Source organism: Buteo buteo, chromosome 8, assembly GCF_964188355.1.
Source record: "Buteo buteo chromosome 8, bButBut1.hap1.1, whole genome shotgun sequence".
Lineage (NCBI taxonomy): Eukaryota > Metazoa > Chordata > Aves > Accipitriformes > Accipitridae > Buteo > Buteo buteo.
The window spans coordinates 8133451-8149194 of NC_134178.1; the positions used below are offsets into that span (position 1 = coordinate 8133451).

At 39.1% G+C, this 15744-nt stretch overlaps 1 protein-coding gene across 3 annotated transcripts in view; it reads left to right on the forward strand.

The window, feature by feature from the left end:
- SYTL5 (synaptotagmin like 5) overlaps positions 1-15744 on the forward strand; it is a 92982-nt gene that overhangs the window by 45136 nt on the left and 32102 nt on the right. For all 3 annotated transcript variants that reach the window (XM_075033549.1, XM_075033551.1, XM_075033550.1), the window contains exons 5-7: positions 8801-8913; positions 10332-10464; positions 12375-12500. In XM_075033549.1, the coding sequence (XP_074889650.1) occupies positions 8801-8913; positions 10332-10464; positions 12375-12500 (372 nt within the window). The remainder of the gene's footprint in view (positions 1-8800; positions 8914-10331; positions 10465-12374; positions 12501-15744) is intronic.

The window sequence follows — 15744 nt, forward strand, 5'->3', positions numbered from 1 at the left end:
TTTCCTCCTTTGATAGGGTGACAGACCTTGTGAATAGAGGAGGATCTATTGATGTCTTGTAACTTGACTTAAGTGAACCTTTTGATACTTTCTCTCGTACCATTCTAATAAGCTAATCAACCAGGGGAGCTATGCCCTGGAATAAAGTCTGTCAGTGTGATTGCAGATCTGCCTGGAAAATTATAAAGCTCCATTCCCAGAGCAGTTATGGACATTTCACTGTCAGAAAAAACCCAAACAAAAACAAAAAAACAGTGGTATAGAGCAGAATATTTCCTGGCATTTTAGTGTTAAGTATTTTAGTTAAGGACTTTGATGATGCAGCAGATGAGTCTGCCAGTTACACCTGCAGGTGACATCAAGCTGAGAGGTGCTGCAGGCATGCTGAAGGACAGGATTAGGATTCAAAGTGATGCTTACAATTTAGAGAAGTGGCTTGAAGAAAAAGCAAGTGGTGGCTCCCTACGGACATGTGGAAGTACTACAGTTGGACAAAAACACAGCTGCAGAAACAGAGAATGAAGACAAAAACAGCCTGTGCAGCTGTTTCTTAGGAAAGGATCTGGGTATGTACTAAATGAAAAGCTGAACATGAATCAACAGTATTTTCCACCGTAGAAAAGTCCAGCATCACACAGGGGTGTGCAAGCAGAATTATGGCCTGTAAAATACATGATGCAATCCTGTTTTATGTGGTGTACCTGCCCGTTTTTGTGTAGTGTACTTCATGTTGGCCAACTGGAGAAAGTTCAGCAGAAAATAATGATCACAAGCCTAGCACACAGTATGTCCAGAGTAATGGAAGGAGTCAGAAGTGTTTGGCCTAGGCAAGAGAAAACTAAAAATAACTCAGTTTTAAATCTACAAAAGGCAGCTGCATTGAGCAGGCATAGAGGCTGTTCTTCGTACTTGCTTTGGATAAGAAAAGTAACGTGATACTTAAATTGCAGTGAAAGGATTTAGGTTAGGTGGTATGAATATTGATATAACTTGGAGAGGTTGCAGAATCTTGATTTAAAAACAGATTGGATAAACCTCTGTCAGGAATGATGACATCAGTAAAGACGGTCCTGTTTTGGGGCTGAAAGATGGATGAGGTAACCTCTCAAAACATGTGCCACTTCTACCTCTTGTGATTGTCCTGCAGTTCTGTATGCCATGTAGTGGTCTTAGCAATCATCTTGAAAACTAATTCTGGTTGAAGCCTGCCTTTAAATTATTACAAACCATGGTGTAATTTGCTTGCAAAGTGCTAAACTTTGCAAGTGCTAAAGTTTTGTCAGTGTTGGATATCTTTATTGAAGTGAAATCTCTGTCCTTTCTTTTTGGGCATATGCAGCGTTTTTGCAAGACTATAGTGACAGTTAATGATCTGTAAAATGCCTTTTACACTGCTGGAGTACACAGAAAGATTATCTTCTGTGTGGGCAGTGTAGAGGTGAAAGTGAGATAGGTATTTCAGTTAAATCATTGTGCGTAGTTCTGGTTTAAATTCCTTCAGTTCTGCTTTCCTCTCACTTAAGTGAGAAACACAAGGAAAATCAGGATTTTTAGGCTTTTTGAATTACATTTAAAGGAGGAACCGATCACGTTTATGTGAATAGGGCCTTTGGCAAGATTAAGAGGCAGAAGGCAAGGAAAATAAAATAAGAATCTAGTGTTAAGAGACATTTATGCTGTATGAGTAGAAAACAAAAGGCAGGAGGAGGGGAAAAAGCTTTTAGCTCTGCAGCATTGATCTGCATACAGTGTTTGTATCTGTCAGATTGGATTGTTTCACCATGCTAGTGGCTTTGCAAAAAGTGTTAGGAAACTTTTGCCCCGTCCTTTTCTTCTAGCAAACTTGATGAATGAGACTGGGTTAATGTTGATATCTGTATAGACTCTAGCACCTGCTGCACTGTTCCATTAGAAAAGCCAGGTTATACTGTTGTTATAATGTATATGGATGTTGGCGTATATACTGCAAGACCCTTAAAAGGCAGGGAGAAGGATTTGCGGTCTTTGTGAACTCTTTCCAGTTTGGGTGCTATACTAGTTCTTGGCTGTTCTGCCAAAATTGTCTTCAAGTATGTCTGTTAAGTGCCAGTTAAGGTGATGGTGATAGTAGTAACCTGTAAAAGTCCTGTTATGTAGTCATCAGTTATACCTGCAGGAATATGTTCAGAAGCAAGTTTTTCAGAACTGTTGGAAAGCCTACTGCATTACATCTGGTGTCAGTGAAGAGGGTCTGATACTGGGTGTTGAGTGTGTTCATTTAAAGAGATGTTGATAAGTACTACAGAAATTACTGCAGAAATCCCTTGAATTACACAGATAATCCAAAATGGTTGCTGAAACAAAGGACATCTTATGGCAATAAAAGAAAATGTAGATAATATCAGCCAGCTTCTGCCTGTTGCTTCATTTAATACATTTTGACCTTTCCTTCCTTCTGAGCATCTGGAGTCCTGCCTATCCACTCATAGCATGGGAGTTTAGGATACCTGTAGTACAGCAAAAGGACATTCTGTTACATAGTCTAGGATCTAATGTTGTCATTGCTTTAACATTTATGGTGGGTTTATGTCCAGCCACCAAAAAAAAAAAAAAAAAAGATGGCAGTAAACTGGAAAGTATGCTGACTTTGACTTGAGGATCAGGTAATTTCAAGATTCTCATTTTTTAAAGATATGGTAAAACACAGTACTATTTGCTGAACAAAGTAGCACGATGGTAGCTGTAGGGGTGAGATACCGTTGTGTTTAATAACACAATCTATGTGTTCATCTGTCAACCAGAACATCTTCCTCTGGCAACAAGTGAATCCGATTTCTCCCTTCCAATATAATCGTTAAAGCATTTCATCTGCCATTTCTCCAGAGGCAGACTTGCCTGAAAAACAGCTTATGGTGATGGAAAAGCTCACTACAACACATTAATTACATTCTAAAACACTTTCAAAAAGATATTTAGTGAATTTGAGGAAATACATTTAAATGTGAATAGTAAGAGATGTTCATCAGTATTTTTAAGTATAACAAACTGAGGTTTATAGATAAATTGTCTTATAATTTACAGTTACTGAAACAGGATATTCCCCTTGAATGTCCATAAAGAGAAAATTACTGTTTGTGGGAGTTATTACCAGCTAGAATATAAAGTTGCAAGATAAAGCTTTGAAGGTCAAGAAGGGTTAGAGCTAAGCGGTCTGCCAAATTCTTAGTTCTGCCAGTTACTGAGGGCAGAGAACAAGACAGTCCTTATTTATGTGATTGTGTGCTTGAAGGACACATTGTTGTAGTATTTAATGAGATAAAGCAAGCCTGTATGTAGCGATGCACTTGTCGAAAGAGGAAGCTTTCTGCTCCATTCCCTGCATACAAGGAACTGAGGCCATCAGGAGCTTTCAAGCATAGGTACTAAAAGTGAAACTTTCCATTAAGGTCACTTTTTTCCCTGCATCTTCTTAAAATGTGATCAGTTTGTGTTTTAAATTTGGCATCTAAAATGATCAATAGGTTGAGGGAAATCAAGTTCTTCGAGCAGTCTGCTGACAAGCTGATTTTGCATCTTGATGCTGTCTGTATTTCTCATTATGAATGTGTCTAGATATCTGCAAACAATGCCTTTATTTTGATTGACTTCTTCAGCAAGATAAAATGCCTAGGTGGCCCAAGTTATTACAGCAGAACAAAGCAGTAATGGAAAATTTTTCTTCATCTTTGAAATAATTATGTTGTCTTGAAGTGTCATGAAAATTCATCAGTAACTTGGTAACGTTTATTCCCATTAGGAGCACAAAAATAGAGGCATATCAAATGTTCTAGTATGCAAATGCTTTTCAGATTTCTTACAATTTCTTTTTATTTTAGTAACTTCTAAGCAAGTTTGCCTTCTTTTAATAGGGTCAAAAATTTCTATTTAGTAGCCTCACAACACATTAAAAATTACTCTGGAATTAATTGATGTTATAGAAAATGCTCTGTGGAATTGAATACATACAAAGATGAGTGTGTATGTTTTGGTATGTTCAGGTATAGGCTGCATTTTATCCAGCCTTTGGTCTTGCCATTTTTTCCCAAATTTAACTCCCAGGGAGGAAGTAAAATAACTTGAGGAACAGTAGAGGGAAAGGAAGCTAGACTAAATCTCTCTCCTCTACTATGGATGTGGGTTAGGCTGGATGATCAAATGGATAGTGAAACTGTTTTACCAATGTGGGTATTTTCCCAAAAGAAATGATTACAAGTAACAACTGGGACTTTCGATCTTAAATGGAATTTTTATAATTGGTATTTAACCATGAAGTGTCTTGCAAAAATGAGAGTGGAAAATAAGCTGACTTTTTGGCAGCGATAGGCCACAGGTTATGTTCCATTTTTAAACTGAGCAGTGCATTAGTGAAGTTAAGCCGTTTAGTAGGAGATCATAGAGGGAGAAGCAGCACGGAACTGTAATGTACTCCCTCTCACATGATGATGTGAGTAGGTGGATCAGTAATTAATGTATAAGGACTTTAGCAGATACCTAAAGTATTGGGTATTAAACCTAGCTACTTGAACGTGATTTTTCTTTAAAATTTTCCTAGTAATTTTGAGTATAGGACAGGGCAATCATGCAAAAATTGCTGCTGCTATTATTTATAACACTGTTTTCCTTCTTTCTAAAGCTACTGACTTCAGCACCTGTTGCACACCTTGGAAGGCCAGTCTAAACACTGTTTTGGTAGAACACATACATGTTTTTCTTTACTTTGTATGCTATGTGCTAGCTGAGAAAGGAAAGTAAAGGATATGCATGCATATGCCATGATTTACAGTCAGTATGGACCTTGGACCCATTTTAAAACCAACAGAAACCAAAGCTGAAAGCACTGATTTGATGTACTGTTGAGTAAACGCCCTTGTTTCTTTTCCCAATGAAAAAATCATTTAGGTGGGAAGAGTTCATTTTAAGTTCTGTATGAGAAATAGAAGAAAGATGCACTATCTCAGTAGGAAAGACAGTCTCCCTTTGTCATAATTATAAATGCATGAAAATAAAATTATTATAAGACTGTTTAGGTCTCGCTCTTCAGTTTTTGATTCAGAATGTCAAATGTAATTATGAAATTCAAACTTCAAGTCAGAGACTTAGGCAATCATTTAATCTGAATCCATTTCTATTTATGTGTAGAACAAAAATTGTTTTAATAGGTACTCCTGAGATGTATGAATGATTAAGATAACACGAACATCAATCTTTCTGTGAATTGTTCAGTATATGTGAAAAATACATCCAGTATTAGTGCACTGGAAATTCAAAGCTGCAAAGCTTGGGGTTTTTCCCCTTATTTCATTAGAATGTGATATTTTTGTAGAGGTGATCTGTTGGGTAAGGACATTTTCACAAAAGAGGACTGCCAGCTGAAGTCAGGATCCCAGGATTGACAGTTACATTGATGATAATAAGGATGAAGGTCTGAAATGAAGGTTGAGGCCTCTAGACTTGTTTCATGTGACGCTCGCAATGGCTGGCTATTGATGGCTGTTGTTTTTTCCCTTTTGGTGTGGATAACAGGAATGGCTAGTGAGGTGAAGCACTTGACTAAAAAAAGGCAATACTTGCCTTTATTTGCTGTTTTGTGCCTCAGTTGAGGGAGTTGTCTGTGTTTTACCTCAGGCCTGGTTCTCTTGGAGAAGTCGGAGCAGAATGGGTGTGGGCCTCCTCAAAGTGGTGCCAAGGAGTTGGCACCTCAATTTAGAATGTGGCTCTTATTAATGCTTAATAAGATCAGCCCAATAAAGAAGATGGGCAATTCAGTTTACTGTCATTAGCTGAACCAGCACACGGTTCGGCTCCATCGGTGTAGCGGCTGTCACGCTCCCTTGCCCACTCAGGCCCCAAAAGGGGTTGTTCGCACCCTCCGCTCCCCTTGGGGGTCCAGTCTGTGTTTGCCAGACCATGCAGCGATGACCCCAAATTCCTTGGTTAAGCAAGAGGGCACCAGCTACGTAATTAGCGGCTATTTAATGGTGGCAGGTTACAGCCTGCAGAGAGAGATTAGTAAGAGGAGTAGATTGCTTATTTATCCTTTGCCAGAAGATACAGGGATCAACTGTTGTTGCCCAAAGAGACTAACCTACCTCTTCCCTGCACAGCTTTACGCAGCTGCGAGGAAGATGAGTTATGGGGTCAGTAGTTACTATTACAAGGGGATGGTAATAGGAAGAGAAAGTTCTTCTCCACAGTAGTCCTTCCTCACTCCCAGCCTGGTGCCAGCCCTTCCCATCTTGCAGGCTGCTTCGGTCCCAGAGGGAAGAGCAGAAGGAGTTGTTCAGATGGCGTGGGATGGAGTGGGGAGAGAGAAAGAGGGAGATGGTGAGCTCCAAGGTTGCGGGTGACCTGTACCACATCAGAGGGGAGGAGGAGAGGAAGGCCCTCTCCTGGGGATGGATTCTGGGGGAGGACCTCCTCCCTCCACCACCACCACCACCGCTGCTGATCCTTCCTTGCACAGCCCAGCAGCCCTCCATCCTCTTCCTTCCCGGCCTCCTCCCACAGCCACCCCAACCATCCTTCCGTCGGCTCCAGCCCCTTGGATCTCCGCAGTCCCCATGACCTTCCTTGAGCACTTGGTCCTGCTATTGCAGGGTTGAATCTCCACATCAGATTATAAGACTAACGTATGGTAAAACAGGCAGACGCGCTGGTCTTAGCCACCGTTTTGGCCAGGCTGAGGTCCCCTGGGCGCCTGTGATGCTGGAGGCACCCGAGAGGTTTTCTTTCCCTCGTCACTGTTCACATCTGGCCAGAAAACGTAGGAGATGGCTCTCCAGAGACCCTGGGGCAGAGGGCTGCTCCGCCAGGAACCACAGCAGCCCAGGCAGGTGGCACAATTCAGGGTTGGGGGTGGAAATAATTACAAGTTTTTGGTTGTAAAAGCTTTGTGTGGGGCAGCCTCCCAAGCTGCTGAAACCCTGGCCGTAGGTCACACCTTCTCCTTCAGATTGTCCCGAGCTTGGAGAAGGGTGAAGATGCTTGTCCAAACAAGAGGGCAGGGAGTGCCCTGTCTGACCTTGATCAAGTTAAGCATTGCTGGTAAGATATTAGGGATGAATAAAATCTCTGTCCAAGGGGATAACGGCACTTGTGGAGTTTTATGGTCCAACCTGGGAGTGAGGGGGGAAAAAAATGAAAGAACTACTATGAATGTAGTTCATACTGCAGTGTGATATGTTATTTACATTGCAGTGGAATAAGATGGTGTAGTCGAAGGTCTGAAAGGTTTATAGTTTGATATAGAGCATTAAACTTGCTGTAAATCTTGGTATAAAAATAACTGCAGAGAGAAGTGCATGCTGTAAATGAATTGTGAAAATACACATTCAGAGAAAAACTGTTTTTCGTACTAACCATGCATAGTTTCTAATGCAATGAGTCCTTTCCAGTGTTTGTGTTGAACAAAAGTAATTTCAAAATTCCCAGTAGAAACAGAGATTTATTTTTTTTTAATGCCTTGCATAATAACTGACCGATTGTGATGATGAATTATAGGGGGGTTTGTCACTAGGAGTCTGCAACAACAAGATAAGGCAACAATCTTCTATTTCTATGCTTGTGGGCACATGTTTTGGATTTTGATTTTTTTAAAATTTTTTTTAATGACTCATGCAAAGCTGCATGATTCATTAATAGGTTAGGAAGAACTGATGATGTTAGGGTCTTTTTACCAATGGCAGGATCCTATTCTGTAATTTTTAGTATTTTCTCAAGTAAGACTCTCCTCCATTCAGGCATGACTCAAATGCAATTTAATAGCAAAGATATTGATCAGTGCTCTAAATCAATCTGTAGTAATTTTCATGCCCAAGAGACTAGATGATTTCTTTTCTGGTATAGGTTTGAAAATAAGTTTTCTTACTGAGCTGTAATCAGGAATGTGTGTCTGGAACTAAATCAGTTTTTAATGTGTTTGGGTTTTTTTTAGTTTGTTTATTTGCTTTTTATTTGAGTATTCCTGTTTAGTAGCTTTCTGCCATCAACTGTATGTAGTGGGGCAGTAGAAATGGTGATGTTTTCCATAATTAAAGTAATTCAGCAAAAGGCTAACAGTCAGCATAAAAATATACCTATGGAAAACAGCAATGCCAGTACAGGATTTCTTTGTTGCTAGCATAGGTAAGATAATTTGCAACCAGAAAAAGCAGCATTATCCAGAACAGTAGCAAAGACAAAAGTTCATTGCTTTGAACCTCCAACACATAGCTAATTCATAACAGCACTGTCATGTGAAGAAACTACATATAGTGGCAGCATATGAAACTTAGAGATGAAAAATATATATAAGCTTGCAGCAATCTGTATATAATTAGATTGGGTCCATGAACTGCTGACTTGGCTGGCAGGAGCTTTGGTAGGGATTTTTCTCCTGCCATCCACTGTTTTTGTTTCTACATCTCTTGTCATTTTGGAGTTACTGAAAACTGTGAGGTTGAGCAGTTCACTATCCAAAGGACTAGGGAGATAGTATCTTACATGTTTTCTGCAGAAATCTGGTAAAGGTGGTTGAAACACTTTTTTGCCAAGTAAATTTCCATGTACTGGATGAAAATTACTTTTCATTCCCAAAGGAAGATGATATTATTTTTCTGCTACATGTCCTAATATCCCAAGCTTTGCAATCAATCTTTTTACTCTTTATTTTGAACCGTGCAAATGGTGTCCAGGGTTTGTGAGCATGACGGTGGAATGATGACCTAAGGGTTTAAGCAATAGCTTTGGTTGGCCAAGTTTGTTAATGTGCATGTCTCTGGCTTTTTTTGTTTTCCCCATACAGACAGCTACGGATAGTGACAGGAGAATGGTTTTTTGAAGAGAGAGCAAAGCGCTTCAAACAATCAAATCTTGGAACTGATGTTGTCAGACAGTCTATTCTACGCAAATTCCCAGGTAGGGACCACAAGAGAGAGATTTGCTTGTGCTTAATACATTCAAACCTTGTTTCCAGAGCATTTGACTTGTATTTTATTCTCCACTGTTGAAGTTGTAAGTATAATCAGTATTTTAATCTTAATTTCATATTTGGGTATTACTATGGACTGATTTATGAATGATTAATATGTAGGAAAGGTTAGGTATGGATGAATGAAGTAGTTTCTCTGTGGAGATAGAGAGCTGCTTAAAATTGCACTGTCCAAACAGGTGACAGTATTACTCAGTTGCAAAGCCAGCAGCAGAGACTCTAGAAGCTCATTCTCAGCTCCTGCCAGGAAATTTGGCTGTATGCAGAGATCTAAAGCCAGCCTTTTTTTTTCCACTTTGGCTCTCTTATTTGTGATGGTGGTGTGTAAAAAGTACTGTATTTTTCTTTTTCAACTCTGAAAAAGAAAGGTAAATGTTAACTGCTGTGCTGTATGCTGGAGCATGGGCTACATCCAGACTACTGGATGTACTTCTCAGTTCTCACTTGACTTTCCCTTTGCCCAGGTATCTCCAATAAATCGTATCTGCGCTTTTAGGTAAACAGTCTGGCTGTCCTGACCAAGTGCAGCAAGTGTATCACGTCTGTGAGCTGCTGCGGTACTTTACGTGGTACCACAGGGCCGCTGGTTTAAGAAACAGGAGTTTTTCCTGGATGCTGATGCTTCTGTCTTCACTGAACAGTTACTTCACTCTGCACACAGAAGCTGTTATTTGGGTAGTCTGTTTTCAGATGCAGCATTTATTGCTTTCAGTAGGAGCGTGATGGGTATGAGTAGTTTGTAGGGAGCGGGACTGGTTTACTGCCATTGTAAAAATGCCTGGTGCAAGTATACTGCTTGGCAAAATGCTGATCTTGCCAGTATCGTAACAGCTTCTGTGCTTCAGAAGCTGTCAAACTGGCAAGTATCTCATGTTCTTTGGGTTTTGATATTATGCGGCCTGTCAAATCGGGTATTTTGTGATTTGTTACTTCGTTATTTGATAGATATATTAAAACGTATTTAAGTCATTGCTCCCACACCTTACTCCTAGTTGAACACACATTTTAATTAGGATAACATTCTTTCATTTAACAGAGAAAATACTGTACACTGCAAAATTATATTTCAGATCCTTTGGTTATTAAATGTTGTCAGTGATAAATTCAGAAGTGTAGTTAAAGACAAGAGCTGGTAATGAGAACATTACAAGCTACTTCAAGTTTTATTTTCTTTTATTAAAAGGAAAAGCCAAAGAACCCCCCCAAGTTGTTTTTCATGATATTTTATCATATGGATTTATTTAATATTGAAAAATGGAGAAAATATTTTTGTAGGTTGTTTGACATGTCCTGCCTTTTTTGTGCAAACATTCACTTTTTTTTTTTCTTTCCTCCTCCACTGAAGAGACGGTTTCCAGCAAGGATGAAGGAAGAACTTTTAAAGATCAACCCCAAGAGAATGAAGAGAAAAGGCCAGATGTATCAATCTCCTCCACAAATGGGCATAAATCAGTCTTCAGTGGACCTAGAAAGATAGGGTAAAGCCTTTTCTTTTGGAAACTGATAAATCTGAAAACAGTTGTATGTGGTTGGACAGATTTTGTTTTGAGTTTCTCTAGTGTTCCACATCAGCCTCAAACTTCCTAGGGTTAGAAACAGCCTTCCTTTAAAAGTGTACTTACTATAATTAGGCTGCTGTTTCCTAGGAAATGCAGCAGTAATTACTCTTCAGCTACAAAGGTAGCAGAAAAAAAGGCAGTTTTACTCCTGGATTTCTCTTGTTTATACTCAGAAGTAACAGAGTGTCCCTAAAGGCAGGTTTGCTGAAGAAGCAAAGGCAAAAAAATAGTATTTGGAGGGCCTGGTTTTTTATGTATACTGGTCAGTTCTGCTCACAAGTCAAGTTTTCCTTTAGCTTCCAGCTGTGCAAATGCAGTCTAACCATCAAGCAGTGCCCCTTTTTTGTGCGTGTGACAGTGAATAAACAGCTATGTTGCTGGTCATCTTGCAGTCTCAGTGATGTGTGTAAGCCCAGTTTGGCTACGGCCTTAGAGGAGCGCTCGCTTACTCTCAGGAGGACATGGACAGATGCATTGAGTATATGGTTGCATAAGTGGTGTCTGGATGTAACTTGAGGTTTTTGGGTGAATGGGAGCTCATGGCTGGAGCTCCACAGGCTGGTAGTTGGAAAACTTTATTTCTGTTGGAAGAAAACACATTTTATTATGGATCCTAAATATAGGGTAGGTAGACAGCTTTCTACAGCTTTTTTACTTCTGAAAAGAGCTGAGTATGGAATTACTTGTTTCAGTGACTCCAGAAATTAACATGAGTGATTTATCTGTCCATAATATTGGGAAAAAGAACATCAGTATGCATCTAGCTTCTCAAATTAAGGTGAAGAAAGAACCAGCTTAGGGAATCTATTATAATGGGACCTAGATGTTGCTCTAAATCATGCTAATTGGTAGCTATAGTAAGAGTGCATTAAAATTTACTCTTCTAATCCTCTTTTCATTTAAATCCTCTGTGCAAACCTATTAGTCATATTCCCCAATGAGAAACCATTCTTTTTTGTAATTGCCTGTTGTTTATTTTAGTGGTGTTCAGCCTTTTTCAGTTCGTGGCCTGAAATGTTTTCTGGTGGTGACATTCCCCATAAAGGAAATTTAATCCTACAAGAATTAGGCTTGCTTTTCCTAGTATATTTTGTGGCCTCTCTTAGAAGTCGTTCATTATTCCTCCTCTTCCTTGCTCCTTCTTCCTCCCTCAGGTTCCACATTCATGTATCTCATGAGTGGATTTGTTTTAGCAAAGCCGTTTTGGGGGCCAACTCCTACTGACACTTAGTGTCATGGGATAACTTAACAGTCTATTGTTGTTTGTAAGTCTATGAAGAATACTATTACTTTTCAAAACCTTATTTCATTTTTTTCCATTTCTGTCTTATTAGGCCACATGTTGCAGGGTAAGGGGGTGACGTTATGTTTTCAGAAAATAGAGTGTTTGGAGCACTGATGCATATAATTGTAGAAATTGCAAAGAAATATTTAAGAGAAAATACATATAGTGTAATTTGCTAGGGGAAAATACACATACTTAGTCAAAATACTTTTCTGTGTATGAACTGTAAAAAAATAAAATAGAAGAGTTTTCACAAAAGGCACTTCTGGTTCAAAGCTTGAAGTGGCCATGTTGAGTAGGAGGGATGTTTTAATGTTTTGTGTCTTAAAAAGCAGTTTGTAGCAAATATGATGCTTTTTTTTGTCCATAGGAGTCAGTTTGATAACCAGATTTGGTGCTTTATTGACCCTTATATCCAGAGTTGTCCATGGGTCAGACACATGAAATTTATAGAATGTGCACATTGCAATATTTTGGTCAGGTTGCTGTTTCCTGGGAAAATAACTTACAACTTTTAAAATCTTTTATTCTGTGTTTTCGTCAGGAGGGTAATTAGGGCGGTTACCAAAGGAGAACTTAAAAATGCAAAAGACGAAGGTGAAAGGAACGCAGGCTCAGAACCTGAAACCCAAAGTCTGCGCAATGGCAAGTCAACGCCTTGCTCTGAGAGGTGAGCAGCAGAAATCTGGTACAGCTCATGCCGGGCTTGACCTACACGTGTGTGCCAGTCCTCTGTGTTGCATTGTGTCTTTGAGTGATCAGCTTTAATACTATCTGAGAAGCACAGCTTATTTAAAAAAAAAAAAAAAAGAAGGAGAAAACCTAAAAATTATCTCCACCCATCTTCCTTTTCTCTCCTTGTGTTTGGCTGGTGATTGCTGTCACTATGTTGTTTTTTGTTTTCTGGCTTTTAATTGATGAGCTGTGTTCATGTTACAGAACTGAGGTGCTTTTGTTCCAAAGTTTTTCTCCAGTAATGACATGTTAATTGATTGTAATTTATATTTTCTTCTTCAAAGGCTCTGTTTGCCCTTCTCTTTCCATGATTATTGTCCCAGTTATTTCTGATAGAATTCCATTTATCATTCTTCTGGGCTTAAGAGATCTCTGTTATTGCCTCTGATAGCATTGTAAAATTCCAGATGCAACATTGCTCTCATGTCCCACCTCCAAAATGAAGCCAAAAAATAGCTCACTTTTTTCTTGTTCATTTGGATAGTTTGTACTGGATGTAGACCCACAATCTTTTCTCAGGTGCACACACGTAGAAATTTTGCACTCTGGATCAAAAAATAATAATAATTTTCTGTAAGATCCCATAGAAATTTCTAGCTCTAAAGCAGTGGTCCTGGGAGACTCCAAATCGGTGTACAGGAACACGGGATATCAGCTAAAAGGAACATCATGAAGTTTAATTTACCCACAGATGAGCCTTCTTGTTTAAGCAAGAACTTGCTTCCCTTTGTTACCTATAATTCAAATACCCAATTGCTGGATATTCTGCAACATGTATAAAGTTGAGGGTGACAATCTTCTTGAAAGTTGATAATTTGATATCCCCCCCCGCCCCCCTCCCCCCCCCCCCCCGGGTGCTGCAGCATGTACTAGCCAAATCAGCTTTAAAGCTAGTTTTCTTGTTTAATCCATACACAGTTCACAAAAGTTTTTTTCATGAAGCTAATTAGGCTTTTTGTATCTAATCAGATTCATACCTGACTTTGACGAGACCAGAAGTAGTATTTTTGCTTGTTTTCTGGGTTTGTTTTGCTTTTCATTGAATAGAGACGAGTGAAGGATCTAAGAGACAAAAGCTCAGGAATCTGGTGTCTGCGCTGCTTAACACTAAGGTTATGCAATATTAAGTAACTTTCTCTAAGAGTTTACCAGAATAGAGACAAAGGAATGCTTGTGAGACATCTGTGCAGCTGTTTTGATGTGCCAGACTGCAAGAAAGTTATCATGCAGTTAACCATAAATGAAGCAAAATAATTTTGTTTGGGGTGGTAGAATTCAGCACCCGACAAGCTCTGTGTACAGACTTAGAAGGATAAACAGAGTGAAGTAGTCTATAAAAATAGCCTTTATGTTTGATTGCCTTGCTTGACTTTCACATAAAGCATCAATTTCTAGCTTTTGCCTAGAGCCACAGTGAGGGATTTATTAAATTAGGCGTATTGAGTCATTATGGCAACTTCCTTCTCTACCTGTCATCTCATCTCACCTGGCCAAATCAGTGTCCTGTGTCAAAGTACATAGTAACCCCGCTGTGTTGCCAGGAGATGCTTTTGCGGAGGGGCTGAATTATTTTACTGTCCATGGAAGATATGGTACTTCCTAAATATTAGTTTGTGGAAGGATTGAGGAGCAGCTTATATTTCTTAGTAGAGGGATGAAAATTCCTGGCTTGTACATGCATGGTTAAATATTTAATTAGATATCTAGGGATGCTTGCTTTAGTTCATTTATTGCTAATTTATAGAACTGAGTAGTAATTATTAAAAATAACAGCAAAGCTTCCCAGGCTACCCTCCATAACTGTTTTGAGTTTCAAATTAAAATAATATAACAACGTCTTGTGACACTGTAGCTGTCCTAGATTTTCCTGCCTATTTCTGATTTTTGTAATTGCCACCATCTTTTTAGTTGCATTGCCAAAATTGGTAATATTTCACCTACCAGCAGGGAAACTGAGAATTTTTATTCTTTCTAAACAATTCTGTTTAAGAGAAGATGTACTGAGCTGGGAACAGGGAGTCCCAGGCCATGACTTCATCTCTTCAACTCGTTTATTTCTGCTACAGCAAAAATGTTTACTGATTTTGCAGCTGAATTAACCAGGAGGCTGCATCAGGATACTTCTAGGAGAAATAGGATAGGAATTTCAGGTTCATCTACACAGGCACACTACCCCAATGTACTGAGGTCTTGTCTACCACATGGAAATGCCTGGCATGGTCACCTTATAATAACATTTTTCTTTCATTGTCTACTTAATATGTGTATAAAATGTGTTGAACCTCTCTCTAATAGCAGATTGAAATAAGGACAAAGTACAGGAGAGGTCTGTTTAGCAGGTCGGATGTGCAAGTGCTCAGTCTGACAGATGACTCCTGCAGAACCCCTTGTAACATGTTTTCAAATCTTTTATGCCAGCCCACTATTCCTTCTGAACACTTCTCTTGATTTACATTAGTTTACACAGTGAGGAAAAAAAAATCTATAACAACGATTTGTTGTAATTGTAATTGTAACAGAAAGTCGGAACAATCTATCAAAAGTGGTGTGACATGCAATAAAACTCAGGTTTTCAACATTTTGGCTACTTCCCATACATGGGCAGATTTGGAAATTAAGGTGTGTGCATTTAAGTCCAACAGCTTCAATAAAATACAGAGGACAGCCAGTACCCTTGATTTTTCTGACTTTGCAGCACCAAAGACACATCTTTGTGTAAACAGATAGGGCTAAAATTCAACCAAAGCACATTTAGTAGGATTTGTTGATCACTTGCTTATCAAATTAAAAAGTAGCAGTGCATGTATGTGAAGTACACAGGCGTAAGAGCGTGTTTATTATGCATTATCTACTGTTGTCAGTATATGAAATTGGATAGTAATTGTTAAAAAGGTTACCATATGCTCACTAAAAGGCAAAAACATGGTTGCACAGCATTCGTAGACAGTCTTGTTTAGGGTTTTCCTGTGTTCCTTGTTTTCAGTAACTCCACCAGTGTGGACTCGGAGCCTGTGCTCACTTAATGTAGCAGTGAGACAGGAGCTGTTGTGTTCCAGAGTATTTTTTTCTCAGTTCAGTGGTAGTTCTAATCAAAATTTCCATTGCGGTAAAGAAGATTTTTACTGCAGTTACTCTAAACATGATATGACAGCCTAAACCAAGTGAAGGTGAAATTCAGC